The sequence below is a fragment of the Cyanistes caeruleus genome, chromosome 38 (assembly GCF_971803275.1).
Source record: "Cyanistes caeruleus chromosome 38, bCyaCae1.hap1.1, whole genome shotgun sequence".
NCBI classification, from domain to species: Eukaryota; Metazoa; Chordata; class Aves; order Passeriformes; family Paridae; genus Cyanistes; species Cyanistes caeruleus.
Window position 1 is genome coordinate 538,741 of NC_141739.1, and position 24,309 is coordinate 563,049.

At 54.6% G+C, this 24,309-nt stretch overlaps 2 protein-coding genes across 5 annotated transcripts; one reads left to right on the plus strand and one right to left on the minus strand.

Moving 5' to 3' along the window:
* Window positions 1-280: 280 nt before the first annotated feature.
* CCDC9 (coiled-coil domain containing 9) lies at window positions 281-11,313 on the minus strand. Of its 4 annotated transcripts, none has more exons than XM_086872054.1 (7): window positions 11,075-11,313; window positions 9,639-9,707; window positions 8,185-8,274; window positions 6,190-6,354; window positions 4,938-5,021; window positions 3,030-3,176; window positions 281-931 (listed from the first exon to the last, which is right to left on the minus strand). In XM_086872054.1, exons 1-7 carry the CDS (start codon window positions 11,075-11,077, stop codon window positions 698-700), a joined length of 792 nt encoding a protein of 263 aa, XP_086728180.1. In that variant the 5' UTR covers window positions 11,078-11,313; the 3' UTR covers window positions 281-697. The 4 variants fall into 4 exon arrangements, with proteins under 4 accessions (XP_086728180.1, XP_086728179.1, XP_086728182.1 ...); XM_086872053.1 differs by having other exon boundaries at window positions 282-931; window positions 9,639-9,725; XM_086872056.1 differs by having other exon boundaries at window positions 758-931; window positions 4,927-5,021; window positions 9,639-9,725.
* A 5,010-nt stretch (window positions 11,314-16,323) lies between these two features.
* Window positions 16,324-22,935, plus strand: LOC147647401 (uncharacterized). The gene is made up of 4 exons (XM_086872070.1): window positions 16,324-16,386; window positions 17,260-17,491; window positions 18,980-19,140; window positions 22,766-22,935. Exons 2-4 carry the CDS (start codon window positions 17,278-17,280, stop codon window positions 22,853-22,855), a joined length of 465 nt encoding a protein of 154 aa, XP_086728196.1. The 5' UTR covers window positions 16,324-16,386; window positions 17,260-17,277; the 3' UTR covers window positions 22,856-22,935.
* Window positions 22,936-24,309: the final 1,374 nt, after the last annotated feature.

Genomic DNA, 24,309 nt, shown 5'->3' on the forward strand with positions numbered 1-24,309 from the left:
CCCCCCAAAATCCCATTTTTCCCCCTAAAAATCCCATTTTTCCCTCTAAAAATCCCATTTTTTTTCCTAAAAATCCCATTTTTTTTCCTAAAAACCCCATTTTTTCTCCTAAAAACCCCATTTTTTTTCCCAAAATCCGGTTTTTTCCCCCCAAACGCACAGGGCCGGTGGTTTCTGGGCGTCCCACTCCCTCCTCCAGCTGCCGCTGGGGTGCCGGTGCCGCTGCAGGCGCTCGCGGTCGATGCGCTCCCGTTCCCCTTCCCAAACCCCCCAAAATCCCCGCAATTCCCCCAAATCCAGCCCCAAAATCCCAACTTTGCCCCAATTTCCCCTTTCTCCGCCCAAAATCCTGGGGGTTTTTTCCTTAAAATCCCATTTTTATCCCAAAAAATCCCATTTTTATCCCAAAAAATCCCATTTTTTATGCTAAAAAATCCCATTTTTATCCCGAAAAATCCCATTTTTCCCTCTAAAAATCCCATTTTTCCCCCTAAAAATCCCATTTTTCCCTCTAAAAATCCCATTTTTTTTCCTAAAAATCCCATTTTTTTTCCTAAAAATCCCATTTTTTTCCCAAAACCCATTTTCCCCCAAAAAAATCTCATTTTTCCCCCTAAAAATCCCATTTTCCCCCCAAAAAATCCCATTTTTTTCCATAAAAATCCCATTTTTTCTCCTAAAAATCCCATTTTTTCTCCTAAAATTCCCGGTTTTTTTCCCAAAATCCGGTTTTTTCCCCCCAAACGCACAGGGCCGGTGGTTTCTGGGCGTCCCACTCCCTCCTCCAGCTGCCGCTGGGGTGCCGGTGCCGCTGCAGGCGCTCGCGGTCGATCCGCTCCCGTTCCCGTTTCCAGCGCTCGTATTCCGCCCGTTCCCGCCCCGTCATCCAGAGCGTGGGGTCCAGGGGGGCCGCGAGCCCCCCCCGGCGAGCCTGGGCGGGGAAAAGAGGGGTGGGGTCCCCGAAAAATTCCCGGGAAAAAATATGGGGGGGTTCAAGAGGGGTTTCCCAAAAAAATCCCGGGAAAAATTGGGGGGAAATTGGGGATTTCACCCCAAAAATTGGGGAAAAATTGGGGAGAAATTGGGGGAAAATTGGGGATTTCTACCCCAAAAATTGGGGAAAAATTGGGGAGAAATTGGGGGAAAATTGGGGATTTCTACCCCAAAAATTGGGGGAAAATTGGGGGAAAAGTGGGGAAAAATTGGGGAAAAATTGGGGGGAAATTGGGGAAAATTGGGGATTTCTACCCCAAAAATTGGGGAAAATTGGGAATTTCCACCCCAAAAATTGGGGGAAAATTGGGGAGAAATTGGGGAAAAATTGGGGGAAAATTGGGGGAAAATTGGGGAAAATTGGGGATTTCCACCCCAAAAATGGGGGAAAATTTGGGAAAAATTGGGGAAAAATTGGGGAAAAATTGGGGATTTCTACCCCAAAAATTGGGGAAAAATTGGGGGAAAATTGGGGAAAAATTGGGGAAAAATTGGGGGGAAATTGGGGAAAAGTTGGGAATTTCTACCCCAAAAATTGGGGAAAAATTGGGGAAAATTGGGGATTTCTACCCCAAAAATTGGGGGAAAATTGGGGAAAAGTTGGGGAAAAATTGGGGAAAAATTGGGGATTTCCACCCCAAAAATAGGGGGAAAATTGGGGGGAAATTGGGGAAAAATTGGGGATTTCTACCCCAAAAATTGGGGAAAAATTGGGGGGAAATTGGGGAAAAATTGGGGATTTCTACCCCAAAAATTGGGGGAAAATTGGGGAAAAATTGGGGGAAAATTGGGGAAAAATTGGGGATTTCTACCCCAAAAATTGGGGAAAAATTGGGAATTTCCACCCCAAAAATTGGGGAAAAATTGGGAATTTCCACCCCAAAAATTAGGGAAAATTGGGAATTTCTACCCCAAAAATTGGGGGAAAATTGGGGAGAAATTGGGGAAAAATTGGGGAAAAATTGGGGGAAAATTGGGGAAAAATTGGGGGAAAATTGGGGAAAATTGGGGAAAAATTGGGGAAAAATTGGGGGAAAATTGGGGAAAAATTGGGGGAAAATTGGGGAAAATTGGGGAAAAATTGGGGAAAAATTGGGAATTTCCACCCCAAAAAATTGGGAATTTGGGAATTCAGGATTTGGAGAATTCAGGAATTCGGGGAAATTTGGGAATTTGGGATTTGGGGAATTTGGGATTTCAGGAATTGGGAATTCGGGAAATTCGGGATTTGGGAATTTTGGGAGCTCAGGAATTCAGAAATTCAGGATTTGGGGAATTTTGGGATTTCAGGAATTGGGAGTTCAGGGATTTGGGATTTGGGAATTTCAGGATTTGGGAATTCGGGATTTCAGGAATTGGGAGTTCAGGGATTCGGGATTTGGGGAATTTTGGGAATTTCAGGAATTGGGAATTCGGGAAATTCGGGATTTGGGGAATTTGGGATTTCAGGAATTGGGAATTCGGGAAATTCAGGAATTGGGAGTTCAGGAATTTGGGATTTGGGGAATTCGGGAATTTCAGGAATTGGGAATTCGGGAAATTCGGGATTTGGGAATTTTGGGAGCTCAGGAATTCAGAAATTCAGGAATTGGGGAATTTTGGGAATTTCAGGATTTGGGAATTTGGGATTTCAGGAATTCGGGATTTGGGGATTTTGGGATTTCAGGAATTCAGAAATTGGGAATTTTGGGATTTCAGGAATTCAGAAATTGGGAATTTTGGGATTTCAGGAATTCAGAAATTCAGGAATTCGGGGAATTTGGGATTTCAGGAATTGGGATTTGGGAATTTCAGGAATTGGGAGTTCAGGAATTCGGGATTTGGGGAATTTGGGATTTCAGGAATTGGGAATTCGGGATTTCAGGAATTGGGAGTTCAGGGATTCGGGATTTGGGGAATTTTGGGAATTTCAGGAATTGGGATTTCAGGAATTTGGGATTTGGGGAATTTGGGATTTCAGGAATTCGGGATTTGGGGATTTCAGGATTTGGGAAATTTGGGAATTCCGGGAATTCCGGGAATTTCGGGGTCCCCACCGTGGCTTTGCCGAGCTCGGCTCCCCCCCAGTTCCGGCCGCGCCTCCGGGAGCCCCCCCCGGGGCCCCTCCCCCGCTCGGGGCCGCGGCGCCGCGGATCGTCCAGAAAGTTCCGTACGGGGTTGGGGCTGGGATCCGGGAAGCCGTCCTGGAACGGGGAAAACAAACTGGGAATGAACTGGGAGTGGACTGGGAATGGGGCTGGGATCCGGGAACCCGTCCTGGAACGGGAGAAACAAACTGGGAATGAACTGGGAATGAACTGGGAGTGAACTGGGAATGAACTGGGAGCACTGGGATTGGGGCTGGGATCCGGGAACCCGTCCTGGAACGGGGAGAAACAAACTGGGAATGAACTGGGAATGAACTGGGAGTGAACTGGGAATGGACTGGGAGCACTGGGAGTGGACTGGGAATGGACTGGGAGGGACTGGGAATGGACTGGGAGCACTGGGAGTGAACTGGGAATGGACTGGGAATGAACTGGGAATGGACTGGGAGCACTGGGATTGGGGCTGGGATCCGGGAACCCGTCCTGGAACGGGAGAAACAAACTGGGAGTGAACTGGGAATGGACTGGGAATGAACTGGGAGCACTGGGAGTGACTGGGATTGAACTGGGAGCACTGGGATTGGGGCTGGGATCCGGGAACCCGTCCTGGAACGGGGAAAAACAAACTGGGAATGAACTGGGAATGGACTGGGAATGAACTGGGAATGGACTGGGAGCACTGGGAGTGAACTGGGAATGAACTGGGAGCACTGGGAATGGACTGGGAGCACTGGGAATGGACTGGGAGTGAACTGGGAATGGACTGGGAATGAACTGGGATTGGGGCTGGGATCCGGGAACCCATCCTGGAACGGGAGAAACAAACTGGGAATGAACTGGGAATGGACTGGGAGCACTGGGAATGGACTGGGAATGGACTGGGAATGGACTGGGAATGGACTGGGAATGGACTGGGAATGGACTGGGAATGGACTGGGAGTGAACTGGGAATGGACTGGGAGCACTGGGAGTGAACTGGGATTGGACTGGGAGTGAACTGGGAGTGAACTGGGAATGGACTGGGAGCACTGGGATTGGGGCTGGGATCCGGGAACCCGTCCTGGAACGGGGAGAAACAAACTGGGAATGAACTGGGAATGGACTGGGAGCACTGGGAGTGAACTGGGAATGAACTGGGAGCACTGGGAATGGACTGGGAGCACTGGGAATGGACTGGGAGTGAACTGGGAATGGACTGGGAGCACTGGGAGTGAACTGGGAATGGACTGGGAGCACTGGGATTGGGGCTGGGATCCGGGAACCCGTCCTGGAACGGGGAAAAACAAACTGGGAGTGAACTGGGAATGGACTGGGAATGAACTGGGAGTGAACTGGGAGCACTGGGATTGGGGCTGGGATCCGGGAACCCGTCCTGGAACGGGAGAAACAAACTGGGAATGAACTGGGAATGGACTGGGAATGGACTGGGAGCACTGGGAGTGAACTGGGAGCACTGGGAGTGAACTGGGAATGGACTGGGATGAACTGGGGGGGGACTGGGAGCCACTGGGGGTTACTGGTCTGTACTGGGAGTAACTGGGAATTCCTGGGGCCTTACTGGTTTAAGAGTCAGAACTGGTTTATACTGGTTTATACTGGTTTGAAGAGATAGGTAATGGTTCAAACTGGTTTATACTGGTTTGGAGAGATGGGTAATGGTTCAAACTGGTTTATACTGGTTTAAAGGTGTCTGCACCGGGTCAAACTGGTTTATACTGGTTTGAAGAGATGGGTAATGGTTCAAACTGGTTCAAACTGGTTTATACTGGTTTATACTGGTTTGAAGAGATGGGTAATGGTTCAAACTGGTTCAAACTGGTTTATACTGGTTTATACTGGTCCGTACTGGGGGCTCACCCTGCAGCTCCGCTCGTACTCAGCGATTTTCTGCATCTCCTCGTTCATCTGCTCGATGTTCTGCAGCCGCCGCTGCTCCCATTCCTGACCCAAAAACACCCCAAATCACCCAAAAACACCCAAAACACCCAAAAATCACCCAGAAACACCCCAAAAACAGCCAGAAACACCCCAAAAACACCCAGAAACACCCCAAAAACACCCCAAAAACACCCTAAAACACCCCAAATCTCCTCGTTCATCTGCTCGATGTTCTGCAGCCGCCGCTGCTCCCATTCCTGACTCAAAAACACCCAAAATGGGCAAAATCACCCCAAAACAGCTAAAAACACCCCAAAATCACCCAAAAACACCCCAAAAACACCCAGAATCAACCAAAAAACACCCCAAAAACACCCCAAATCTCCTCGTTCATCTGCTCGATGTTCTGCAGCCGCCGCTGCTCCCATTCCTGCCAAAAACACCCAAAAATGGGCAAAATCACCCCAAAAATGGGCAAAATCACCCAAAAACACCCCAAAACCACCCAGAAACACCCCAAAAACAGCCAGAAACACCCCAAAAACACCCAGAAATCACCCAGAAACACCCTAAAACACCCTAAAACACCCTAAAACACCCCAAATCTCCTCGTTCATCTGCTCGATGTTCTGCAGCCGCCGCTGCTCCCATTCCTGACCCAAAAACACCCAAAAATGGGCAAAAACATCCCAAAAATGGGCAAAATCACCCAAAAACACCCCAAAAACACCCAGAAATCACCCAAAATCACCCAAAAACACCCAAAAACACCCCAAAAACACCCCAAAAACACCCCAAAAACACGCAGAAACACCCCAAAAACACCCCAAAACCACCCAAAATGGCATCAAAAAATCCCAAAAATGGGTAAAATCGCCCCAAAATCCCCCAAAATTCCCACAAAATTGCCCCAAAATCCCCTAAAATTTCCCTCCAAAATTCCCCAAAATCCACCCAAAATTCCCCAAATTTCCCCAAAATTTTCCTCCAAAATTGCCCAAAATTCCACCCAAAATCCCCCAAAATTCCACCCAAAATTACCCCAAAATTCCCATAAAATTGCCCCAAAATCCCCCCAAAATCCCCCCAAAATCCCCCCAAAATTCCACCCAAATTTTCCCAAATTTCCCCAAAATCCCCCAAATTCCCAAAATTCCCCAAAATTCCCCCCAAAACCCCCCAAAACCCCCAAAATCCCCAAAATTCCCCAATTTCCCCCCAATTTCCTCACCTGGGATTTTCTGTCGCTGCCGTCGCCCCCCCCCGCCCCTCCCCCCCTCCCCCGGGGCCGGCGGGGCCGGGACCCCCCCCCCGCCCCTCCCCCCCCCGGGGGGCGCCCGGGGGTCCTGGGGGGGCCCTGGGGGGGCCTCGGCTCCTTCGGGGGGGGCTTGGGGTCCTGGGGGGAGAGGGGGGGGTCACGGGAGAGCACAAAATACACCCGGAGTACACCAAAAACAACCGAAAACACCCAAAAATACACCCGGAATACACCCGGAATGCACCAAAAACAACCAAAACCACCCAAAAACACCCAAAAATACACCCGAAATACACCCGGAATACACCAAAAACAACCAAAAACACCCGAAAACACCCAAAAATACACCCGGAATGCACCAAAAACACCCGAAAATACCCAAAACCACCCAAAATACACCCGGAATGCACCAAAAACACCTGAAAAACACCCAAAAACACCCAAAATCAACCCGAAATACACCCAGAATACACCAAAAACAACCAAAAACACCCCAAAATACACCCGGAATGCACCAAAAACACCCGAAAACACCCGAAAACACCCAAAAATACACCCGGAATGCACCAAAAACAACCGAAAAACACCCGAAAACACCCAAAAATACACCTGAAATACACAAAAAACACCCAAAAACACCCAAAAACACCCAAAAATACACCCGGAATGCACCAAAAACAACCAAAACCACCCAAAAATACACCTGAAATACACAAAAAACAACCAAAAACACCCGAAAACACCCAAAAATACACCTGAAATACACAAAAAACAACCAAAAACACCCCAAACCACCCAAAATCAACCCGAAATACACCCAAAATACACAAAATACACCCGGAGTACACCAAAAACAACCAAAAACCCCCAAAAACACCCAAAAATACACCCGAAATACACCAAAAAATCCGAAAAATACCCAAAAACACCCAAAATCAACCCGAAATACACCCGGAATACACCAAAAACAACCAAAATCAACCCGAAATACACCCGGAATGCACCAAAAACACCCAAAAACACCCGAAAACACCCAAAATCAACCCAAAATACACCCGGAGTACACCAAAAACACCCAAAACCACCCAAAATCAACCCGAAATACACCCGGAATACACCAAAAACAACCGAAAACACCCGAAAACACCCAAAATCAACCTGAAATACACCCGAAATACACCAAAAACACCCGAAATACACCAAAAACACCCAAAAAAACACCCGAAATACACCCAAAATACACCAAAATCACCCAAAAACACCCAAAAACACCCAAAAATACACCCGAAATACACAAAATACACCTGAAATACACCAAAAACAACCAAAACCACCCAAAAACGTCCAAAAATACCCAAAATACACCAAATACACCCAAAATACACCCAAAATACACAAAATACACCAAAAATACACCAAAAGCAACCAAAATCACCCAAAACCACCGGAAATCAACCCGAAATCCCCCCCAAATCCCCAAATTTTCCTCCAAAATCCCCGAATTTTCCTCAGTTTCCCCCAAAAAAACCCCAAATTTTCCTCAGTTTCCCCCCAAAATCCCAAATTTTCCTCAGTTTCCCCCCAAAAAACCCCAAATTTTCCTCAGTTTCCCCCCAAAACCCCAAATTTTCCTCAGTTTCCCCCCAAAAAACCCCGAATTTTCCTCAGTTTCCCCCCAAAACCCCAAATTTTCCTCAGTTTTCCCCCAAAATCACCAAATTTTCCTCAGTTTCCCCCCCAAAATCCCCAAATTTTCCTCAGTTTCCCCCCCAAAATCCCAAAATCCCCCAAATTTTCCTCAGTTTCCCCCCAAAATCACCAAATTTTCCTCAGTTTCCCCCCCAAAATCACCAAATTTTCCTCAGTTTCCCCCCCAAAATCCCCAAATTTTCCTCAGTTTCCCTCCAAAAAACCCCAAATTTTCCCCCAAAACCCCAAATTTTCCTCAGTTTCCCCTCCCCCACTCACGCTCTGGGGGTGTCGCTGCCCCCCCCGGGGGGGTCGGGCGGTCACAGCCCCCCCCTGGAGCTCGGCCGCGCGCCGGTCTGCCTCGATTTCCTGGGAATGCCGGGAAATTTGGGGTTTTGGGGGGAATTTTGGGGATTTTGGGGAAAATTTTGGGGTTTTTGGGGGGAGATTTGGGGTTTTGGGGGAAAATTTTGGGGATTTTGGGGAAAATTTTGGGGTTTTTGGGGGGAGATTTGGGGTTTTTGGGGGGAATTTTGGGGGTTTTGGGGGGAATTTTGGGTTTTTTTGGAAGAAATTTGGGGTTTGGGGGGGAAATTTTGGGGTTTTTGGGGAAAATTTTGGGGTTTTTGGGGGCAGATTTGGGGTTTTTGGGGAAAATTTGGGGTTTTTGGGGGGAATTTTGGGATTTTTTGAGTGGAATTTGGGGGGATTTGAGGGAAATTTGGGATTTTTTGGGGAAATTTGGGGTTTTTGGGGAAAATTTGGGGTTTTTGGGGGGAATTTTGGGGTTTTTGGGGGGAGATTTGGGGTTTTTGGAGCAAAATTTGGGATTTTTTGAGTGGAATTTGGGGGGATTTGAGGGAAATTTGGAATTATTTTGGGAAATTTGGGGTTTTTGGGGAAAATTTTGGGGTTTTTGAGGGGAATTTGGAGTTTTTTGGGGAAATTTGGGGGGATTTGGGGTTTTTGAGGAGGGGTCTCGGGGATTTCGGGGAGGGGTCTGGGGTATTTTGAGGAGGGGTCTCAGGGGTATTTTGGGGAGGGGTCTCAGGGTATTTTCGGGAGGGGTCTCGGGTATTTTGGGGAGGGGTCTCAGGGTATTTTGAGGAGGGGTCTCGGGGATTTCGGGGGGGATCCCGGTGGGATTTGGGGAGGGGTCTCAGGGGTATTTTGGGGAGGGGTCTCAGGGGGATTTCGGGGTCAGTTTGGGGTATTTTGGGGAGGGGTCTCGGGGATTTTGGGGAGGATCCCGGTGGGATTTGGGGAGGGCTCTGGGGTATTTTGGAGAGGGGTCTCAGGGTATTTTGAGGAGGGGTCTCAGGGTATTTTGGGGAGGGGTCTCGGGGTATTTTGAGGAGGGGTCTCAGGGTATTTTGAGGAGGGGTCTCAGGGTATTTTGGGGAGGGGTCTCAGGGTATTTTGGGGAGAGGTCTCAGGGTATTTTGGGGAGGGGTCTGGGGTATTTTGCGGAGGGGTCTCGGATATTTTGAGGAACGGTCTGGGGTATTTTGGGGAGGGGTCTCAGGGTATTTTGGGGGGGATCCCGGTGGGATTTGGGGAGGGGTCTGGGGGTATTTTGGGGAGGCGTCTGGGGTATTTTGGGGAGGGGTCTCGGGTATTTTGGGGAGGGGTCTCAGGGGTATTTCGGGGAGAGGTCTCAGGGTATTTTGGGGAGAGGTCTCAGGGTATTTTGGGGAGGGGTCTGGGGTATTTTGGGGAGGGGTCCCCCTCACCTGGTAGCGCCTGACGAGCGCCTCGTTCTTCCTGCGCAGCGCCGCGATTCTCCGGTCCAGCTCCGCGTCCTTCTCCAGAGCCGCCGCCTCAACCGCCACAGCGTCACCGGGACCCCCGACCCCCGACCCCCAGGGGACCCCCGGAACCCCCACGGGACCCCCACGGGACCCCCGCGACCCCCGACCCCCAGAGACCCCCGGAACCCCCACGGGACCCCCACGGGAGCCCCACGGGACCCCCCAGAGACCCCCGGGACCCCCACGGGACCCCCGGGACCCACGGGAGCCCCAGAGACCCCCGGGACCCCCCAGAGACCCCCCCGGGACCCCCCAGAGACCCCCGGGACCCCCCAGAGACCCCCCGGGACCCCCCAGAGACCCCCGGGACCCCCACGGGACCCCCCGGGACCCCCCAGAGACCCCCGGGACCCCCGCGACCCCCAGAGACCCACGGGACCCCCACGGGACCCCCCGGGACCCCCCAGAGACCCCCGGGACCCCCACGGGACCCCCCGGGAGCCCCAGAGACCCCCGGGACCCCCACGGGACCCCCGGGACCCCCCCGGGACCCCCCCGGGACCCCCCCGGGAGCCCCAGAGACCCCCGGGACCCCCCAGAGACCCCCGGGACCCCCGGGACCCCCAGAGACCCCCCCGGGACCCCCGGGACCCCCCAGAGACCCCCGGGACCCCCGACCCCCGCGACCCCGGGAGTCCCCGACCCCTGAGACCCCCAGAGACCCACGGGACCCCCGACACCCCCACGGGACCCCCCGGACCCCCGCGGGACCCCCAGAGACCCCCGGGACCCCCACGGGACCCCCGCGACCCCCGGGACACCCACGGGACCCCCCGGACCCCCACGGGAGCCCCGGGACCCCCCCGAGACCCTCACGGGACCCCCAGAGACCCCCACGGGAACCCCCCCGACCCCTCCAGAGACCCCAGAGACCCCCAGTGACCCCCACGGGACCCTCACGGGAACCCCACGGGACCCCCCGGACCCCCCCGGGACCCCCGAGACCCCCCCAGAGACCCCCGGGACCCTCCCGAGACCCCCAGACCCCCCCAGAGCCCCCGAGACCCTCCCGGGACCCCCCCAGAGACCCTTCCGAAGCCCCCAGACCCCCCCGAGACCTCCCCAGAGACCCTTCCGAAGCCCCCAGACCCCTCCAGAGCCCCCCCAGACCCCTCCAGGACCCTCCCGAAGCCCCCAGACCCCTCGAGACCCCCCCAGACCCTCCCGGGACCCCCCCAGAGCCCTCCAGACCCTCCCAGACCCCCTCAGAGCCCCCCGAGACCCCCCGAGGCCCCCCCCAGACCCTTCCGTGACCCCCAGACCCCTCCAGAGCCTTCCCAGACCCCCCCCCAGACCCTCCCGAGACCCTCCCGAAGCCCCCAGACCCCCCCAGACCCTCCCGGGACCCCCAGACCCACCATGGCGGCTCCGGGACCGGCACAATCCCCGCCCGCACTCTGACGTCACTTCCTCTTCCGGCAACAGGAGGGCGGCGCTTAAAGGGGCGATGGCGTCACGGTGGGGCCCGCGGGCGGCGGATTAAAAGGGCAACGGGGAGAGATTTTGGGGGGGGTCGCGGGACCCCCCCGGGTGGGGTCACGTGGTGCGGGTGGCACTTCTGTCACCCCCCCCACCCGTGCCTCAGTGTCCCCTCAGTGTCCGCCTTTCCACAAATGTCCCCAAAGTGTCCCCAAAGCCCCCCAAATATCCCCAATGTCCCCTCAGTGTCCCCAAAGACCCCACAAGTGTCCCCAATGTCCCCTCAATGTCCCCAAAGCCCCCCCAGTGTCCCAAATGTCCCCCTAAATATCCCCCAATGTCCCCCCAAAGCCCCCCAATGTCACCAAAGCCCCCCCAAAGTCCCCTCAATGTCCCCAAAGCCCCTCCAGAGACCCCCAAAGCCCCCCCCATGTCCCCCCAGTGTCCCAAATATCCCCCAATGTCCCCTCAATGTCCCCAATGTCCCCAAAGCCCCCCCAATGCCCCCCGCAAAGTCCCCAAAGCCCCCCCGGAGACCCCAATGTCCCCTCAGTGTCCCCGCAATGTCCCCAAAGCCCCCCCAATGTCCCCCCAATGTCCCAAATATCCCAAATGTCCCCCCAAAGCCCCCCAATGTCCCCCCAAAGACCCCCAATGTCCCCCAATGTCCCCAAAGCCCCTCCAGAGACCCCCACTGTCCCCCCAAAGACCCCCAAAGTCCCCAAAGCCCCCCCAATGTCCCCCCAGTGTCCCAAATATCCCAAATGTCCCCCCAAAGCCCCCCAATGTCCCCCCAATGTCCCCCAATGTCCCCAAAGCCCCCCCAAAGCCCCCCCAATGTCCCCCCAAAGTCCCCAAAGCCCCCCCAGAGACCCCAATGTCCCCTCAGTGTCCCCGCAATGTCCCCAAAGCCCCCCAAAGTCCCCAAAGCCCCCCCCAATGTCCCCAAAGCCCCCCCCAGTGTCCCCAAAGCCCCCCCCAGTGTCCCCCCGCCCAGCCTCTCTCCCCCCTCCCCGCTGTGGGCGTGGCTAACGCTGGCTCCGCCCCTTTTGGGCGTACCCGCGCACATGCGATGGGCGTGGTCTCGCTGGCCCCGCCCCCCGGCTGTCTCCATGGCAGCTGCGGCTCTGGCCGGGGCCGCGGCCGCTGATTGGCTGAGCTGGAGCGCGCGCGGAGCAGGGGGCGGGGCCAGGCGGGGATTGGGGGGGGGCGGGAGAGGGGACGGGGGGGAACTGGGGGGGAAACTGGGGGGGAAACTGGGGGGGAACTGGGGGGGAAACTGGGGGGAAACTGGGGGGAAACTGGGGGAAACTGGGGGGGATCTATAGGGGAAACTGGGGGGATCTATAGGGGAAACTGGGGGGAAACTGGGGGGGAAACTGGGGGGAAACTGGGGGGGAACTGGGGGGGATTTATGGGGGAAACTTTGGGGGACTGGGGCGAACTGGGGGGGAAACTGGGGGGGATTTATAGGGGAAACTGGGGGGATCTATAGGGGAAACTGGGGGGGAACTGGGGGGAAATTGGGGGGAAACTGGGGGGAAACTGGGGGGATCTATAGGGGAAACTGGGGGGATTTATAGGGGGAACTGGGGTGGAATCTATAGGGGAAATTGGGGGGAACTGGGGGGAAACTGGGGGGATCTATAGGGGAAACTGGGGGGGACTGGGGGGAAACTGGGGGGATCTATAGGGGAAACTGGGGGGGAACTGGGGGGAAATTGGGGGGAAACTGGGGGGAAACTGGGGGGATCTATAGGGGAAACTGGGGGGATTTATAGGGGGAACTGGGGTGGAATCTATAGGGGAAACTGGGGGGGAACTGGGGGGGAAACTGGGGGGATCTATAGGGGAAACTGGGGGGGACTGGGGGGAAACTGGGGGGGGAACTGGGGGGAAACTGGGGGGGAACTGGGGGGATCTATAGGGGAAACTGGGGGGGATCTATAGGGGAAACTGGGGGGGAAACTGGGGGGAACTGGGGGGAAACTGGGGGGATCTATAGGGGAGACTGGGGGGGATATATAGGGGAAACGGGGGGAAACTGGGGGGGGAACTGGGGGGAAACTGGGGGGATCTATAGGGGAAACTGGGGGGATCTATAGGGGGAACTGGGGGGGAAACTGGGGGGATCTATAGGGGAAACTGGGAGGAAACTGGGGGGATCTATAGGGGAAACTGGGGGGATCTATAGGAGGAACTGGGGGGGAAACTGGGGGGGGAACTGGGGGGAAACTGGGGGGATCTATAGGGGAAACTGGGGGGAAACTGGGGGGGATTTATGGGGGAAACTGGGGGGGACTGGGGGGAACTGGGGGGGATTTATGGGGGAAACTGGGGGGGATCTATAGGGGAAACTGGGGGGATCTATAGGGGAAACTGGGGGGGAAACTGGGGGAATCTATAGGGGAAACCAGGGAGGAACTGGGGGGGGGAAACTGAGGCACCTCCAGGGAAACTGAGGCACCTATAGAAGGCCCCGGGCTCACCTGCAGCAGCACCTATGGAGGTGCATCCTTGAATTCCCCCCCCCGGGAACACCTGAGGGGGCACCTGGGGGGCACCTATAGAGGAACCTATAGAATAACCTATAGGGGCACCTGTGGGGCTCTCGGGGCACCTGTGCAGGTGCCTATAGAGGAACCTATAGGGCGCCTGTGTTTGTGTTCACGCTGTACCTGTGCTGACACCTGTGGGTGCTGCTCACACCTGGCACCTATAGCGGCACCTATGGCCGGTAGCTGTGGGCGGAGCCGTGGTCTCACCTGTGCCTGTACCTATAGGTGGGACCTGTGGGCTCACCTGTGCCTGTAACCTATGGGTTCACCTGTACCTATAGATGGGACCTGTGGTCTCACCTGTACCTATAGATGGGACCTATGGTCTCACCTGTACCTGTACCCTGTGGTCTCACCTGTACCTATAGATGGGACCTGTGGTCTCACCTGTACCTGTAACCTATGGGTTCACCTGTACCTATAGATGGGACCTGTGGTCTCACCTGTACCTGTAATTTCTGGTCTCACCTGTACCTGTCCCTGTCCCTCTCACCTGTCCCCTCTCACCTGTCCCTGTCCCCTCTCACCTGTCCCCTCTCACCTGTCCCTGTCCCCTCTCTCCCTTGTCCCCTCTCTCACCTGTCCCCTCTCACCTGTCCCCTGTCCCCTCTCACCTGTCCCCTCTCACCTGTCCCTGTCCCTCTCACCTGTCCCCTCTCACCTGTCCCCTGTCCCCTCTCTCCCCTCTCACCTGTCCCTGTCCCCTCTCACCTCTCCCCTCTCACCTGTCCCTGTCCCCTCTCTCCCTTGTCCCCTCTCTCACCTGTCCCTGTCCCCTCTCACCTGTCCCCTCTCACCTGTCCCTGTCCCTCTCACCTGTCCCCTCTCACCTGTCCCCTGTCCCCTCTCACCTGTCCCCTCTCACCTGTCCCTGTCCCCTCTCACCTGTCCCCTGTCCCCTCTCACCTGTCCCCTGTCCCCTCTCACCTGTCCCCTCTCACCTGTCCCCTCTCACCTGTCCCCTCTCACCTGTCCCTGTCCCCTCTCACCTGTCCCCTCTCACCTGTCCCCTCTCACCTGTCCCCTGTCCCCTCTCACCTGTCCCCTCTCACCTGTCCCCTCTCACCTGTCCCCTCTCACCTGTCCCTGTCCCCTCTCACCTGTCCCCTCTCACCTGTCCCTGTCCCCTCTCACCTGTCCCCTCTCACCTGTCCCTGTCCCTCTCACCTGTCCCTGTCCCCTCTCACCTGTCCCTGTCCCCTCTCTCCCTTGTCCCCTCTCCTCTCTCACCTGTCCCCTCTCACCTGTCCCTGTCCCTCTCACCTGTCCCTGTCCCCTCTCACCTGTCCCTGTCCCCTCTCACCTGTCCCTGTCCCCTCTCTCCCTTGTCCCCTCTCCTCTCTCACCTGTCCCCTCTCACCTGTCCCTGTCCCTCTCACCTGTCCCTGTCCCCTCTCACCTGTCCCTGTCCCCTCTCACCTGTCCCCGCCCCCCCCCTTTTTTCCCGCGCTCTCTCTCCCGCGCTCCGCTGGAGACAGCGACCGCCGCTCTCTCCCATTGGCCGCCGCTCCTCCCGCGCGCACCAATCAGCGCTCAGCGCGGCAGCGCGCGGGCCGGGTGGGCGTGGCCACCGCCGCCACCGAGGGGAGGGGGCGCCAGCACCGCTCCCCTCCCCCTCCCCCCCCTCCCAACCCCCCGCCCCCCGCTCCGGTCAGAGGTCAAAGGTCACGGAGTGACCCCCTCGCCACGAGCTCTCCCAGGGTTTTGGGGGGTCCGGCGGGGGTCGCGGGGGTCGCGGGCGGGGACTGGGGGAGGTGGCGGTGCCTGGTTGGCCCCTTCCCGCTGTTACCGGGGCGGCGGCGGCCGCAGCTTCGCCTGGAAACGGGGGAGGGGGCGGCGGCTGAGTGGCTGCGGCGACCCCGGGACCGCCCCGGGACCCCCTCCCCACTCCAATTGAGGAGGGGAGTGGGGGGGGGGGGAGATGTGGGAAAACCCCCGAGTGGGGGGCGGGGAGAGGCACGCGGGACCCCCGAGGAGGTGGGGGGGGGGGGGAACCCACGTGGAGCCCGGAATTTGGGGAGGGGGTCGCAACTTTGGGGGGTTATTTTTGGGGGGATGGGGGGGGGGGAGGTCGCACTTTGGGGGAGCCGCGGTTTTTGGGGAGGGGGTCCCAGTTTTAGCGGTTTGGGGGGGGGGGGGTGGGAGAGCGACTCAATTTTGGGGTGGGGTCGCACTTTAATTAATTAAGGGAGGGGGTTCCCCCCAATTTGGGCAAAGATTTTGGGGTCTCCACAATTATTTTTTGGGGGGGGGGGGTCTCCCAATTTTTTTTTTAGGCGGGACATCGCAATTTGGGGAGTGGGAAGTGGGGGGGGGGGGAACCCCCCTCAATTTAAACCCCCCCCCTCAATTAAAACCCCCCCTCAATTAAACCCCCCACCTCAATTAAACCCCCCACCCCAATTAAAACCCCCCCACCCCAATCAAAACCCCCCCACTCAATTTAAACCCCCTTCCTTAATTTTTTCGAAATTTTTTAAAAAATTTTTTATTTTTATTTTTATTTTTATTTTATTTTTATTTATTTTTTATTTTTTTTTTTTCCGGCGGCCGCACAAGCCCGAACTTGTCCGGGGCGGGGCGGGGGGCGGTGACGTCACGCGCGGGCGGTGACGTCACGCGTGGGCGTGGCCAGCCCGAGCCGGTGCCGCCGGTGCCGAACGCGCCCGTCCCGAGCGGTTCATGCGGCTGCCGTGAGTGGGGAGGGGGCGTCCCGGATTTGGGGAGGGGGTCCCGGGCTTGAGGAGGGGTCCCGGATTTAGGGGGGGGGGGGGTCCCGGGTTTGAGGAGGGGTCCCGGGTTTGAGGAGGGGTCCCGGGTTTGAGGAGCGGTCCCGCATTTAGGGAGGGGGTCCCAGATTTGGGGAGGGGGTCCCGCATTTGAGGAGGGGGTCCCGCATTTGGGGAGGGGGTGAGAGGAAGGAGGAGGAGGAGGAGAGACCCCCCCCCCACCGTTAAAATGGGGAGGGGGTCGCGTGGAGCGCTTTGGGATTTTGGGGAGGGGGAATTGGGGGGGGGGGGGGAACACGCGCGGTTTGGGGGGGGGGGGGGAGGGGTCACTTAAATTGGGGAGGGGGCGTCACACAACGTGAGGGGGGGGGGTGGACCCCGGGGGTCCTGGGTTGGGGAGGGGGGGGGGGGGACACACACGTGGGGGTCTCAACCCCTCTGTGGGAATTTGGGGAGGGGGCGGCCTTGGGGACACCCGGGGGGGGGGAGGGGAGGGGAGGGGGTGACAGCGACACATGGCCGGGGGGAGGGGGAGGGGGAGGAAGAAGAGGAGGAGGGGGGGGGATTTTTTTTGGGGGGGGGTCGGTCCAGGCTGATCTCCCCCCCCCCTCCCCCAATGGGGGGCAGGGCCGGGGGTCGCTCGGGGGTCGCTGGGGGGGGGGGGCGGGGGTCGCAGCCCGGTTTGTTTACAAACACCGCCCGCTCCCAGCGCGCCCCCTGGCGGCCGACAGCGAGATTTATGGGGGGGGGGCGGCTCACACAGACACCCCCCCCCCCCCATTTCAAAACTGAAGCCCACCCACCCAAAATGGACCCTCCCCACCCCCCCCCCCGCAGAGCCCCCCCGGGCGAGCGATGGCCAGACCGCTGCGGGAAGGGACCCTCGGGGAGCCCCCAGCCCCCCTCCCCTCGCACCCCGCCTGCGGGGGGGGCGGGGGGGGCGCAGCCACGCACGGGACCCCCCCCCAAAGAGGGACGGACCCCCCCAGCACGAGGCTGAGCTGCGGCAGAGCCGGGGAGACCCCCGGGACCCCCCCCACTTTGGGGGTTTATGGGTGGGGGCAGCAAGGTGAGTGCTGGGGGGGGGGAGGGTCCCAGTTTATGATGGGGAGGGGTCTCAGTTTATGGGGAGGGGTCTCAGTTTAGGGGAGGGGTCTGAGTTTAGGGGAGGGGTCTCAGTTTGTGAGGAGAGGTCTGAGTTTGTGAGGAGGGGTCCCAGTTTATGATGGGGAGGGGTCTCAGTTTATGGGGAGGGGTCTCAGTTTAGGGGAGGGGTCTCAGTTTGTGAGGAGGGGTCTGAGTTTAGGGGAGGGGTCTCAGTTTAGGGGAGGGGTCTCAGTTTGTGGGGGGAGGGGTCTCAGTTTGTGGGGAGGGGTCTGAGTTTGTGAGGAGGGGTCTCAGTTAATGGGGAGGGGTCTCAGTTTAGGGGAGGGGTCTGAGTTTGTGAGGAGGGGTCCCAGTTTATGATGGGGAGGGGTCTGAGTTTAGGGGAGGGGTCTCAGTTTGTGGGGAGGGGTCTGAATTTAGGGGAGGGGTCTGAGTTTAGGGGAGGGGGTCTCAGTTTGTGGGGAGGGGTCTGAATTTAGGGGAGGGGTCTCAGTTAATGGGGAGGGGTCTGAGTTTAGGGGAGGGGTCTCAGTTTTTGGGGAGGGGTCTGAGTTTGTGGGGGAGGGGTCTGAATTTAGGGGAGGGGTCTGAGTTTGTGGGGGAGGGGTCTGAATTTAGGGGAGGGGTCTGAGTTTATGGGGAGGGGTCTGAGTTTATGGGGAGGGGTCTCAGTTAATGGGGAGGGGTCTGAATTTAGGGGAGGGGTCTGAGTTTATGGGGAGGGGTCTGAATTTAGGGGAGGGGTCTCAGTTAATGGGGAGGGGTCTGAATTTAGGGGAGGGGTCTCAGTTAATGGGGAGGGGTCTGAATTTAGGGGAGGGGTCTGAGTTTATGGGGGAGGGGTCTGAATTAATGGGGAGGGGTCTCAGTTTGTGGGGGAGGGGTTTCATTTTATGGGGAGGGGTCTGAGTTTAGGGGAGGGGTCCCAACTTATGGGGGAGGGGTCTGAATTTAGGGGAGGGGTCTCAGTTTATGGGGAGAGGTCCCCAAATTTAGGGGAGGGGTCCCCAACCCCACCACAGACCCCAAATTTGGGGAGGGGTCCCCAATCCCTGTGGGGGGAGGGGTCCCCAACCCCAAATTTGGGGAGGGGTCCCCAATTCCTGTGGGGGGAGGGGTCCGAACCCCATCACAGACCCCAAATTTGGGGAGGGGTCCCAACCCCATCACAGACCCCAAATTTGGGGAGGGGTCCCCAATCCCTGTGGGGGGAGGGGTCCCCAACCCCATCACAGACCCCAAATTTGGGGAGGGGTCCCCAATTCCCGTGGGGGGAGGGAATCCCAACCCCAAATTTGGGGAGGGGTCCCAACCCCATCACAGACCCCAAATTTGGGGAGGGGTCCCCAATTCCCGGGGGGGGAGGGGTGATCCCAAATTTGGGGAGGGGTCCTTTGAAACCCCCTCCCCAATTTAACGCCCCCTCCCCAAATTCTCCCCCCCCCCCCAGGTGACTTCGGCCCCTCGGAGGACGCGGGAGAGGAGGGGACCCCCCAATTTGGGGAGGGGGCTGCCCCCAACGGGCACCTGCCCCCCCCCGGCCCCGAGCAGATTTTGGGGGCGCGTTTGAGGGTCCTGGGGGACGCCTTCCAAAACAGCCACGAGAGACAGGTGAGCCCCCAATTTGGGGAGGGGGCTCGGGGGAAGATCCCAAAATTCAACCCGGAAATTTGGGGAGGGGGCTCGGGGAAAGATCCAGAATTCAACCGGGAAATTTGGGGAGGGGGCTGGGAAAAATCCCAGAGTTAAAATGGGAAATTTGGGGAGGGGGCTCGGGGAATATCCCAAAATTCAACCGGGAAATTTGGGGAGGGGGCTCGGGAAAAGATCCCGGAATTCAACCAGGAAATTTGGGGAGGGGGCTGGGAAAAATCCCAGAGTTAAAATGGGAAATTTGGGGAGGGGGCTCGGGGAAGATCCCAATTTGGGGAGGGGGCTCGAGGAAAGATCCTGGAATTAAAACAGGAAATTTGGGGAGGGGGCTCGGGAATATCCCAGAGTTAAAATGGGAAATTTGGGGAGGGGGCTCGGGGAATATCCCAAAATTCAACCCGGAAATTTGGGGAGGGGGCTCGGGGGATATCCCAATTTGGGGAGGGGGCTCGGGAAAAGATCCCAGAATTCAACCCGGAAATTTGGGGAGGGGGCTCGGGGGAATATCCCGGAATTCAACCGGGAAATTTGGGGAGGGGGCTCGGGGAAAGATCCCAAAATTCCAGTGGAAGAATTTGGGGAGGGGGCTCGGGGAAGATCCCGGAATTTAAGTGGAATTTTGGGGGGAAAAAGTTGAATTTTGGGAAAAAAAAGTGGAATTTTGAGAGGGGAAAAGTTGGAATTTTGGGGGGAAAAGTTGAATTTTGGGAAAAAAGGGGGAATTTTGAGGGGAAAAAGGTGAATTTTGGGAAGAAAAAGTGGAATTTTTTGGGGGAAAAAGTTGGAATTTGGGAAAAAAGGGGGAATTTTGGGGGGAAAAGTTGAATTTTGGGAAAAAAGGGGGAATTTTGAGGGGAAAAAGGTGAATTTTGGGAAAAAAAAGTGGAATTTTTTGGGGCAAAAGTTGGAATTTTGGGGGAAAAAGTTGGAATTTTGGGAAAAAAGGGGGAATTTTGGGCGAGAAAAGGGAATTTTGGGGGGAAAAGTGGAATTTTGGGGTAAAAAGGGGGAATTTTGTGAAAAAAGGGGGAATTTGGGGGGGAAAGTGGAATTTTGAGAGGGGAAAATTGGAATTTTGGGGTGGAAAAGTTGAATTTTGGGGGCAAAAAGTTGAATTTTGAGGGGAAAAGTTGGAATTTGAAGGGGAAAAAGTTGGAATTTTGGGAAAAAAGGGGGAATTTTGAGGGGAAAAAGGTGAATTTTGGGAAAAAAAAGTGGAATTTTTTGGGGCAAAAGTTGGAATTTTGGGGGAAAAAGTTGGAATTTTGGGAAAAAAGGGGGAATTTTGGGCGAGAAAAGGGAATTTTGGGGGGAAAAGTGGAATTTTGGGGTAAAAAGAGGGAATTTTGTGAAAAAAGGGGGAATTTGGGGGGGAAAGTGGAATTTTGAGAGGGGAAAATTGGAATTTTGGGGTGGAAAAGTTGAATTTTGGGGGCAAAAAGTTGAATTTTGAGGGGAAAAGTTGGAATTTGAAGGGGAAAAAGTTGGAATTTTGGGAAAAAAGGGGGAATTTGGGGGAGAAAAGTGAAATTTTGGGGAGAAAAGTTGAATTTTGGGGGGAAAAAGGGGGAATTTTGGGGGGAAAAGTTGGAATTTTGGGGGAAAAGTTGGAATTTTGGTAAAAAAGGGGGAATTTTGGGCGAGAAAAGTTGGAATTTGAAGGGAAAAAAGGGGGAATTTTGGGAAAATGGAATTTTGAGGGGGAAAAAGTTGAATTTTGAGGGGAAAAGTTGGAATTTTGGAAGGGAAAAGTTGGAATTTTGGCGGGAAAAGTGGAATTTTTGCCGGGAAAATTTGGAATTTGGCAGGAAAAGTGGAATTTTTGGGGGGAAAGTGGAATTTTTGGGGGGAAAATTGGAATTTGAGGGGTTTTTTCCCCCAAATTCCCACCCCCAGCCCATTCCAGGTGTTGCTCCAGGTGTTTTCTGGCTTTTTTTGGGGTTGGGGGCTCCCAAAATCCACGGGAAAAACCCAAAATTCACTAAAAACACCCCAAAAATTAAGGAAAAACCCCCAAAATCCAAAGGAAATCCCCAAAAATTCCCTAAAAACACCAAAAATTTAAGGAAAAACTCCCAAAAGCTTAAATAAGATCCCAAAAATCCACTAAAAACACCCAAAATCCAGAGGAAATTCCCAAAAAATCACTAAACCCACCCAAAATTTAAGGAAAAATCCCCCAAATCCACAAAAAACTCCCCAAAAAATCATAAAAAACACCCAAAATTAACCAAAACACCCATTTTTTAACCTGGAATAATCCTCAAAATCCCATTTTTTCCCCTCATTTTTCCAACCCCCACTACCAGGGCTGGAATTTGAGGAAAAAACCCCAGAATTTAAGGAAATCCCTCAAAATTCAGAGGAAATTCCCAAAAAATTCACTAAAAAACCCCAAAATTTAAGGGAAAACTCCCAAAAATTTAAATAACATCCAAAAAATTCACTAAAAACCCCCAAAATTTAAGGATAAATCCCAAAATCCAGAGGAAATTCCCAAAAACTCACTAAAAACTCCCAAAATTTAAGGAAAAACCCCCAAAATCCAAAGGAAATTCCCAAAAATTCACTAAAAACCCCCAAAAACCAAAGGAAATTCCCAAAAATTCACTAAAAACCCCCAAAATCCAAAGGAAATTCCCAAAAAATTACTAAAAACTCCCAAAATCCAAAGGAAATTCCCAAAAACTCACTAAAAACCCCCAAAATTTAAGGAAAAACCCCCAAAATCCAGAGGAAATTCCCAAAAATCCATAAAAACCCCCAAAATCCAAAGGAAATTCCCAAAAACTCACTAAAAACCCCCAAAATTTAAGGAAAAACCCCCAAAATCCAGAGGAAATTCCCAAAAATTCACTAAAAACCCCCAAAATCCAGAGGAAATTCCCAAAAACTCACTAAGAACCCCCAAAATCCAAAGGAAATTCCCAAAAATCCATAAAAACCCCCAAAATCCAAAGGAAATTCCCAAAAATCCATAAAAACCCCCAAAATCCAAAGGAAATTCCCAAAAACTCACTAAAAACTCCCAAAATTTAAGGAAAAACCCCCAAAAATCCAAAATAAATTCCCAAAAAATCACTAAAAACCCCCAAAATCCAAAGGAAATTCCCAAAAACTCACTAAAAACCCCCCAAATCCAAAGGAAATTCCCAAAAATCCATAAAAACCCCCAAAATCCAAAGGAAATTCCCAAAAACTCACTAAAAACTCCCAAAATTTAAGGAAAAACCCCCAAAATCCAGAGGAAATTCCCAAAAACTCACTAAAAACCCCCAAAATCCAAAGGAAATTCCCAAAAACTCACTAAAAACCCACAAAATTTAAGGAAAAACCCCCAAAAACCCCCAAAAAACTCCCAAAAATCCACAAAAAAACTCCCAAAAATCCACAAAAAAAACCCCTCAAAATGAACCAAAACACCCATTTTTTCACCTGAAAAAACCCCCTAAAATCCCATTTTTTCGCCCCCCCCAATTCCCAGAGCCGACTGTTGGGGTGTGGGAGGTGCCGTGATGGGTGTCTCCGGCGTTAATTACCCGCTGTTAATTAACTAATTAACTAATTAACGCTCTTCCCTCAGCGCCGCGCCCGGGGCCTGTTCTGGTGGCCGCTCTTCCGCTGGTTGGGGGCGGGGCCTGCAGCGCCCCTCACGGCCAGAGGGGGGAACTGATCCCAAAAACAACACCTGGAAAACACCTGGACAACACCTGGACAACACCTGGAGCAGCCCAGAAACTTCTGGAAACGTCCGGAAACACCCCCCGGGGATGCTCGGAAGGATTTGGGGGAGGGGGGGAGATCGAAAAAAGGACAAAGCACAAAATCCTTCCCCCCCCCCCCCTCAAATTCGGGTTGGTTTAGTCCAGCCTGGGAATTATTTATTTAATTTATTTATTGCGGGGCGGGGCTTGAAATTGGAGGAGGGGCTTAAAATAGAGGGGAGGGGCTTAAAATAGAGGGGAGGGGCTTAAATTAGAGGGGAGGGGGCTTAAATTAGAGGGGAGGGGTCCCCAAAATTGGGTTGGATCAGCCCAAAATCGGGGCAGGAAAGGGGGGGGGGGTGGGGGAAAAAAACCCCCTCAAAAAAAATAACAAAAAAAATGTCTGTAAATGCTGTAAATTGAGGGGGGGGGATATGAGGTGAGACCCCTCCCCAAATTAATGCCGGGGGGAGGGGTCAGGACCACCCCCCGAATTATTTTTGGGGGGAGGGGAGGGGGGAGGACCCCCCCCCAAATTTCGCCTCGTTTCGGGGATGTGTAAATGCTGTAGATGTAAATGGGGTTAAATTGAGGAGGGGGAGGAGGGCGGGGTTTTTAATTTGGGGAGGGGGCTGTATAAAAATCTTCAAGGGAATTTTTGGGGACCCCCCCCCCCCACCACCCAAAATTTGGGGAGGGGGTGGGAAACCCCCTCCCCAAAAGCTGTACATGCTGTACATTGTACATAGGGGTGTACATAGGGCCGGTTGTACATTGATTTTTTTTTGTTTTTTGGGGAGGGGGCTTTTGGGTGGGGAAGGGTCTGTAGATATTTTATTTTGGGGAGGGGTCTGTACATGAATTTTTGGGGGAGGGGGCGGGGAGGTTGTACAGGAAATTTTGGGGGGTGGGCGCAGACGGTCGGCGCCGTTTTTTTGTACTTTTGTTTAAATAAAATCGATTTATGAGAAAAAGAATTTATTTTGGGAGGGGGGGGGGGATTTTGGGGAGGGGTCTCCAGGTTTTTGGGGAGGGGTCTCCAGGTTTTTGGGGAGGGGTCTCCAGGTTTTTGGGGTTCAACCCATTTTTTTTTTTGGGGGGGGGGTGAATCCCCTTCCCCAATTTCAACCCCAAACTCGGTCGCGTTTTTATAAGAAAAGATTTTATTGAGCCCAAAGCCCCCTCCCCAAAATCCCTGGGGGGGGGGGGTCAGGAGCCCCCAAACCCCCTCCCCAAATTCTGGGGTCCCTCAGAGAGGGCTCAGGACCCCCCAAACCCCCTCCCTGAGGGATTGAGGACCCCCAAGCCCCTTCCCCAAGGGGTCCAGGACCCCCCAAACCCCCTCCCCTAATTCTGGGGTCCCTCAGAAAGGGGTTCAGGACCCCCAAACCCCCTCCCCAAATTGGGGGGTCCCTCAGAGGGG